The sequence below is a fragment of the Rhagoletis zephyria genome, unplaced genomic scaffold (genome assembly GCF_001687245.7).
Source record: "Rhagoletis zephyria isolate East Lansing unplaced genomic scaffold, Rhagoletis_zephyria_1.1 Rzeph_scaffold_01460, whole genome shotgun sequence".
Lineage (NCBI taxonomy): Eukaryota > Metazoa > Arthropoda > Insecta > Diptera > Tephritidae > Rhagoletis > Rhagoletis zephyria.
The window spans coordinates 103,003-112,002 of NW_016158544.1; the positions used below are offsets into that span (position 1 = coordinate 103,003).

Here is a 9,000-nt window from a genome sequence, read left to right on the forward strand (position 1 = left end):
GTGCGCGATTCGGGGGTGCAATAACAATCGGTGGCGTAGTGGGGATAGCATTCGGTGGCTGATTCTCTGCATCATTACTTGGATATTCTTCAGGCTCCAAGTTTATACAATCAAGTGGGCTAGATGATGCAGGATCGCCGAAGGTAGTAGCACCAAAGCGCATTGTTTCAGCCTCGCCATTTATAGATTCATCTATGTTCAGTAACGCAACCACTTGTTCTTCCGTCGCAGTTAATGAACAGAATCTCGATGGTCCACCTACTGTTCCCGAAATGCTCTCCTTATTCCTTCGTAACTTCGCCTTAATATTGCTTTTATAATCTACATAAAAAAAATTATAACGTTTTACAATAGTGTTCACAAAAACATAATAAATTTGTTACCTTTTTCCATTCAGTGAAGTTATGAGTTGGAGGTCCGCATCAATAAAGCTCATTTTCTAGCCTCTTCCACAGATTATTAGAGGTTTGCTTTGCAGCTAAACCCTTAATTTGACCTTTCGCCAAATCGCTGTGTTCCATCATGAAATTTACCAATATTTCAAATTGTCGAGGCTTGGTATTTGGTTGTTTGATTTTCGTTGTCCTAAAAATAATTTTTTGATTAAATGAATACATATTTTCACAAATATTATTGCAATTACTTATATGTTTGCGGACGTCCGAGTGCTTGGTTGCTGTCGAATAGAATTTTCTACAATTCCACCATTTTGACATTTGCTTTCGATGCAGGGAGTACCAAACTTCCGAAAATTCGAAAGGGGATAAAAAAAATTCGAAGGGAACAGAATGGAACTCGAACATCGAACGAATGTTACTCTAAGGGTGCTTTTAGAGTACCAATCGTTCGAAAGCGAACAAATTTTCTTTCGAATCGAACTACAGAGTAAGGGCCCAGTACCTTTGCAAGCAAAAGAGTGCAAACAAAACGATTTATGTTTCGTTGCTTGACGAGCATAGCTAGATCGTTTCAAACGATTCGTTTTCTTACACATGAAGAGCGTATACCAGCTATCAGTGTTGCCAAGTGTTGAATTTGAAAAAGCACCAAAACCAAAGAAAAATCGCGTTTTTTTTCGAAAAAAGCACCACATTTTTTATTTGAGGATTTAATGAACTTTGTATGCATACACAATTTTTTTGTAGGTATGCCGATTCAAATTAATAAAAATTAATGCTTCCTGCTCGGCGGTCGAAGGTTCGTTATTCATTTTACTGTTAGGAGATGCTGGTGCTTTTTTTAATATTCGTAAAAAATATAACAAATTCTGCCCAAATTAAAGGTCTAGAGATCGATTCCTGGTCCCAGCAACATGGACGTTTTTGGAGGCAATGGCAAATTACCGTATTTAATTCTGGCATGATTGAGAGTGCTGCCACATATTTTTTTGAAAAGCATATGCTCTTTCGTTTATGATTATCATTGTACCATGATTTTATTTCCATTTTTGTAAAGTTCCTTACGAAACTTCCAATTGCTCTAAATTTAACTTCCATTTTTGTTTCAGATTTACAGTTTTGGTGTCTTCAAACTAAAAAGAAAAGCACCAAAAAACGCACCAAACTCAAAAATTTTGGCGTTTTGAATTAAGAAAAGCACTAAATTTAGTGCGAAAAGCAATAAGCTGGCAACAGTGCCAGCTATGCCCTACTTACATATGCAATGTGTGTTTGTATTCATGTATGTACTCAAAGTATGTACNAAAAATTCGAAGGGAACAGAATGGAACTCGAACATCGAACGAATGTTACTCTAAGGGTGCTTTTAGAGTACCAATCGTTCGAAAGCGAACAAATTTTCTTTCGAATCGAACTACAGAGTAAGGGCCCAGTACCTTTGCAAGCAAAAGAGTGCAAACAAAACGATTTATGTTTCGTTGCTTGACGAGCATAGCTAGATCGTTTCAAACGATTCGTTTTCTTACACATGAAGAGCGTATACCAGCTATCAGTGTTGCCAAGTGTTGAATTTGAAAAAGCACCAAAACCAAAGAAAAATCGCGTTTTTTTTCGAAAAAAGCACCACATTTTTTATTTGAGGATTTAATGAACTTTGTATGCATACACAATTTTTTTGTAGGTATGCCGATTCAAATTAATAAAAATTAATGCTTCCTGCTCGGCGGTCGAAGGTTCGTTATTCATTTTACTGTTAGGAGATGCTGGTGCTTTTTTTAATATTCGTAAAAAATATAACAAATTCTGCCCAAATTAAAGGTCTAGAGATCGATTCCTGGTCCCAGCAACATGGACGTTTTTGGAGGCAATGGCAAATTACCGTATTTAATTCTGGCATGATTGAGAGTGCTGCCACATATTTTTTTGAAAAGCATATGCTCTTTCGTTTATGATTATCATTGTACCATGATTTTATTTCCATTTTTGTAAAGTTCCTTACGAAACTTCCAATTGCTCTAAATTTAACTTCCATTTTTGTTTCAGATTTACAGTTTTGGTGTCTTCAAACTAAAAAGAAAAGCACCAAAAAGAGCACCAAACTCAAAAATTTTGGCGTTTTGAATTAAGAAAAGCACTAAATTTAGTGCGAAAAGCAATAAGCTGGCAACAGTGCCAGCTATGCCCTACTTACATATGCAATGTGTGTTTGTATTCATGTATGTACTCAAAGTATGTACNTAAAATTCGAAGGGAACAGAATGGAACTCGAACATCGAACGAATGTTACTCGAAAGGTGCTTTTAGAGTACCAATCGTTCGAAAGCGAACAAATTTTCTTTCGAATCGAACTACAGAGTAAGGGCCCAGTACCTTTGCAAGCAAAAGAGTGCAAACAAAACGATTTATGTTTCGTTGCTTGACGAGCATAGCTAGATCGTTTCAAACGATTCGTTTTCTTACACATGAAGAGCGTATACCAGCTATCAGTGTTGCCAAGTGTTGAATTTGAAAAAGCACCAAAACCAAAGAAAAATCGCGTTTTTTTTCGAAAAAAGCACCACATTTTTTATTTGAGGATTTAATGAACTTTGTATGCATACACAATTTTTTTGTAGGTATGCCGATTCAAATTAATAAAAATTAATACTTCCTGCTCGGCGGTCGAAGGTTCGTTATTCATTCCCAAATTAAAGGTCTAGAGATCGATTCCTGGTCCCAGCAACATGGACGTTTTTGGAGGCAATGGCAAATTACCGTATTTAATTCTGGCATGATTGAGAGTGCTGCCACATATTTTTTTGAAAAGCATATGCTCTTTCGTTTATGATTATCATTGTACCATGATTTTATTTCCATTTTTGTAAAGTTCCTTACGAAACTTCCAATTGCTCTAAATTTAACTTCCATTTTTGTTTCAGATTTACAGTTTTGGTGTCTTCAAACTAAAAAGAAAAGCACCAAAAAACGCACCAAACTCAAAAATTTTGGCGTTTTGAATTAAGAAAAGCACTAAATTTAGTGCGAAAAGCAATAAGCTGGCAACAGTGCCAGCTATGCCCTACTTACATATGCAATGTGTGTTTGTATTCATGTATGTACTCAAAGTATGTACATATGTATGTATAGTATACAAAACGCAACAATGAGAGTAATTGCAAAACCAAATACCATAGAAATCATGCAGGAATTGAAACATGCAACTTCTTAGTTTTTTATGCTGTTAGTTAGTTGGCAGTTAGTTCGCAAACGTTAAGGGCCCTTTGCACCATGTCTAGTTAATTCTAACTCCCAGTTAAACATCTTTATCGACGTTATCGACACCCATCATATAACATGTGATCGNGCTTCCTGCTCGGCGGTCGAAGGTTCGTTATTCATTTTACTGTTAGGAGATGCTGGTGCTTTTTTTAATATTCGTAAAAAATATAACAAATTCTGCCCAAATTAAAGGTCTAGAGATCGATTCCTGGTCCCAGCAACATGGACGTTTTTGGAGGCAATGGCAAATTACCGTATTTAATTCTGGCATGATTGAGAGTGCTGCCACATATTTTTTTGAAAAGCATATGCTCTTTCGTTTATGATTATCATTGTACCATGATTTTATTTCCATTTTTGTAAAGTTCCTTACGAAACTTCCAATTGCTCTAAATTTAACTTCCATTTTTGTTTCAGATTTACAGTTTTGGTGTCTTCAAACTAAAAAGAAAAGCACCAAAAAACGCACCAAACTCAAAAATTTTGGCGTTTTGAATTAAGAAAAGCACTAAATTTAGTGCGAAAAGCAATAAGCTGGCAACAGTGCCAGCTATGCCCTACTTACATATGCAATGTGTGTTTGTATTCATGTATGTACTCAAAGTATGTACATATGTATGTATAGTATACAAAACGCAACAATGAGAGTAATTGCAAAACCAAATACCATAGAAATCATGCAGGAATTGAAACATGCAACTTCTTAGTTTTTTATGCTGTTAGTTAGTTGGCAGTTAGTTCGCAAACGTTAAGGGCCGTTTGCACCATGTCTAGTTAATTCTAACTCCCAGTTAAACATCTTTATCGACGTTATCGACACCCATCATATAACATGTGATCGATAAAGCAGTTAACGTGCTTAACTGAAGGATGTACCTCCAGTTAGCGTTAACTAGACATGGTGCAAACGGCCCTAAGAGTTATTCCTGAGAATTTTGCCTCACCCAGCTGCTCACTTTAGGTAGAACAAAACCCAATTAAACTACAGTCAATAAGATTCATTTCATTTATTTTCGAACTCTGGTAATGAGCAAATCGCCGAGCAAACGTTTGCGAATCATTCCTGAGAGTTTTGTCTCACCCAGTTGCGCACTTTATGCTTTTGCTTCGTTTGCACTTGCGCACAAAAACAGAACAAAACCCAACCCTACTAAAATTTTCTTTGTTTGAGTTTCGGTTGTGTTTTGCTCTCTGTTATGAGAGAAACGAAACAAAACAATACGATTTATTTCGTTTATTTTCGAACTCTGGTTTTAAGTCACCTCTTGACAGTTTTTAATCAACAATGAAACGTAACAAAGTTCAACAATCAATAATCTCGTTCTTCAANTGCGCACAAAAACAGAACAAAACCCAACCCTACTAAAATTTTCTTTGTTTGAGTTTCGGTTGCGTTTTGCTCTCTGTTATGAGAGAAACGAAACAAAACAATACGATTTATTTCGTTTATTTTCGAACTCTGGTTTTAAGTCACCTCTTGACAGTTTTTAATCAACAATGAAACGTAACAAAGTTCAACAATCAATAATCTCGTTCTTCAAAAAACCGAAGGCACAAATCGACGCCATTGAAGAAAATCTCGACGGTAAGTAGAGTGATGTGCATACTTACGTGTTAATGTATTACGTGTTAATGTATTAAGTTTTAATGTATATCAATTTCTACACAAATTTGCATTAATTTTGTATAAAATAGTTAATGCTTATTTTTCACTTAACTGCGGACACAGCTGCGTGCTAATTCAATGCATAGCCTGCCATGTGCAGGCCTTAGCAGCAATTTACATGATAAGCATTGTGTCAGGGATATTTTGCAATCAAAGCACATGCAATATTTCATAGTGAATGCCACAGCCATCACCGAGGAATAATAATGAATTGGATAACTTCAAAATTAAAGACCAAAATGAATAAAAGGAATGATTCCAGTTTAAAGTGATAGTCAGATATTTCTTACTTCTATAAGTGCTTGTTCAGTGGTAATTTTAAAAATTTATACAACTTTTGAATTTACTACTGCTTTCATACAAACCTGAACAGATGTGATAAAAACAGTATTCTACATCAGTTATTTGCAACCCTGTGCGTCTTTTTTCAGAAGAGCATCTTCACAGATACGGAAATAATGACGATAGTAACCGCAGTTCTAGAGTCGACGTTACATCTGGATCGAATAATTCTGCTCCGAATGATCGCGAAAAAGGTGGGTACATTATATTACAATAATACACAGATATCATATTTCGTACAGTTTTTACTAAAATGATGTGAACTTATGTTTTGATTTCGCAGATGAGGATGCAATATTACCTTCAGTTATTGATGACGGCCAATCAGAAAAATTTAACCAAGACAGCGATCAAGACATAGTTGCGACTCTATGGCAAGCTAACCAATTCGATATTGGAAAAGCAAATCGTGATTCTCTGGATGATATTACCAAAAAATATATACTCACGTCGCTTTTACTTCCGAAATTGCCTCACAAGTTTCCCGTTACAGCAGGCAAATCCGGTAATAGAAGTTTCCAACCGACATGGATCACTGAAAATGGCTTTGATTTTTTGGCTTACTCAACGAGTGAAGAGGAGGTCTATTGCAAAAAATGCTGGTTATTCTATCATGAAGGAGTTGGTAAAGGATATCATCAATATCCAGGTAAATTAGTCACTACTAGTTGTCGGGATTGGAAGAAAGCCATCGAATTATTCAAAAAGCACAAGAAAAAGGAATATCATGAAGTATGCGATACACGAGGCACATTATTTCTCAATGTGGCGTCTGGTAAGCAGCTTGATATTTTGTCACAATTAGATATTCAACGTGCCAACGGGAAAGAAGAGAACAGGGCAACTTTAAGACCAATTATTGAGACAGTGCTATTTTGCGGAGAGCAGGAATTACCTGTAAGAGGAGATAATGATAGCGGTACTTTCCCTTTAGAACGGCCTGAAAAAAAATATGGAACGTTTCGAGCTCTTTTACGTTTTAAAATCAAATCGGGAGATAGGGAATTAAAAAAGCATATCACAAACAGTGCAAAAAACGCCACTTATTTGAGCCCTGAAATGCAAAATGAAATTATACAAACAGCTTCCGATATCGTTACTGAAAAAATTATAAATAAAGTTTACAACACTGACTGCTTCAGTATTCTTGGAGATGAAACAATGGATGTTCGGGCACTGAGCAACTATCAATATGTCTGCGGTGTGTGGATTTTACAAAGGACTCGTCCACTCCAGTATTAAGAGAAGATTTTGTTGGTCCATAGATGATCAATGTTCCGAGAATCTTAGTAACGTTATTCTGCAGCGATGTGAGGAGCTTAAACTAGACATGAATAAGTGTGTCGGACAAGGATACGATGGAGCCGCAAATATGGNAGAATCTTAGTAACGTTCTTCTGCAGCGATGTGAGGAGCTTAAACTAGACATGAATAAGTGTGTCGGACAAGGATACGATGGAGCCGCAAATATGGCAGGTCATTTGAGGGGAGTTCAGAAAAGAATCAAAAACCAATATCATAACGCAAGATATTATCACTGTGCAAGTCACCGTTTGAATCTTGCTGTTGCGAATGCAATGTCGATCCCTGTGATCCGTAACTGTCATGGAGTTGTTGGTCAAATTATAAATTTATTTAGAAACACTTCAAACGCAAACAAGATCTTCCAGCAAAGCGAACAAAAGTATGCTCCGGACAGTAAAAAAAGCGACTGCTCCGCCTTTGTGAAACTAGATTTATTGAAAAACATGAGAGTATAATCTCATTCATGGAACTTTTCGAATGCATTGCCATCAGTCTGGAGGAAATAGCTGGCAAAACATGGTCTGTATCTTCCACAGCATCTGCTCTTTTTGCTGCGATTCAAAAAAGTGACTTTATCGTGGGTCTTTTGGTATATGAAAAACTGCTAAGTTTAACTCTACCACTGTCAGTATTTCTGCAGGAAAAGTTTTTGGATTTCATCTCCGCTATAAATCGCACGAAAGAAATAATACAGTCGTTGTGGGACATTAGAGAATCTGCTGATGATTTCTTTGGACAAATCTTCTCTTCCGCATCAAACCCAGCTGAAAACTTTTTTGACAGCGAAATCCGTGCTCCTAGAGTTGTATCACNCGATGATTTCTTTGGACAAATCTTCTCTTCCGCATCAAACCTAGCTGAAAACTTTTTTGACAGCGAAATCCGTGCTCCTAGAGTTGTATCACGTCAAACAAACCGTGCCAGTCCGCAAACTGCATCGAGCGAACCTTACTTCAGAATTACAGTATTCCTTCCGTGCATTGACTCCTTAGCTGAAAATTTAACGGAACGATTCCTCGAAAACGAAGATGTTTTACCGACGTTCCAACTTCTCCTCCCAGGATTTGCTGATGTAAGTAAAGCAGATGAGCTAGACAACTTAGCATCATACTTTGAAGATCAGATGTCGTCAACGGCAGTGAAAGCAGAATATAGGTTGTGGTGCGCAAAAATATCGTCCATTGACAAATCATCCGAGGTTTCGAAACTGTTGGAGTATTGCAAAGGAAATTATTTCCGCGGTATGAAACTTCTTCTCACCATTTTAGCCACTCTGCCAGTGACAACGGCTAGCGTAGAACGATCATTCTCCACCATGAAAAGGATCTAAACTTTACCTCGAAGTGTAATGGGTCATGAGAGATTAAGTTCTCTCGCTATGATCTCCATTCACTGGGATATTGCTGTCGATCCTGACCACGTCATAGACATCTCATCGAAGAAAAAAGCTAGAAGATTACTTCTCTGATTGAAAAAGAGAAAAATTATATTAAAATTTGTACCTCGTTATACCTATATACATGAAAATAAATTAAAATAGCTTCAGAGTAATCTTATACATTTAATTGATGGTCACATTCATTTCCAATATTCTGAACCTATATAAAAACCCACACCTTCCACTAAAACAACAAGTGCTTCCCTCCCCGTTCACTTCTTACCTTAACCCCCTCTAAGCACCACTGACTGTAACCTTTGTGCGAGTTGTTGATAGATTCTGCGAGCCCAATAATACAATAAAAAACAAATAAACAGATGTTCACAAAAGTTGATATAAAACTATTCGTCGACTTAAATTGTTAACTTTTTACTGAGCATATTTATTTTACGAGGAGGAAGCATCGAAAGCCTAACCCCGTCAGTGTGAGACTTTAACCCAAACTAAACCTCCTACCGTCATGTACCGTGCCCCTCCCGGTACGACCGTCATGGATTTCGTTGGGATTATAACACTGATGAGGTTACAGATCTATTCTCTTCTTCTTATTTGGCGCTGTAACCACCAAAGCGATTTTGGCCAACTGACGCCAA

The 9,000-nt window shown here is 36.9% G+C and overlaps 1 protein-coding gene across 1 annotated transcript; it reads left to right on the top strand.

Moving 5' to 3' along the window:
• Positions 1-5,153: 5,153 nt before the first annotated feature.
• LOC108364101 (zinc finger MYM-type protein 1-like) lies at positions 5,154-6,906 on the top strand. Its single transcript, XM_017617668.1, has 3 exons — positions 5,154-5,241; positions 5,754-5,858; positions 5,948-6,906. The coding sequence occupies exons 1-3, from the start codon at positions 5,154-5,156 to the stop codon at positions 6,904-6,906; spliced, it is 1,152 nt and encodes a 383-aa protein (XP_017473157.1).
• Positions 6,907-9,000: the final 2,094 nt, after the last annotated feature.

Excerpts from the sequence above, each read along its gene's own strand:
- LOC108364101 (XM_017617668.1), top strand. The coding sequence starts at position 5,154 with ATGAAACGTAACAAAGTTCAACAATCAATAATCTCGTTCTTCAAAAAA. Across the intron at positions 5,242-5,753 it reads CATTGAAGAAAATCTCGACG|AAGAGCATCTTCACAGATAC; the intron begins GTAAGTAGAGTG and ends GTCTTTTTTCAG. Across the intron at positions 5,859-5,947 it reads TCCGAATGATCGCGAAAAAG|ATGAGGATGCAATATTACCT; the intron begins GTGGGTACATTA and ends TTGATTTCGCAG.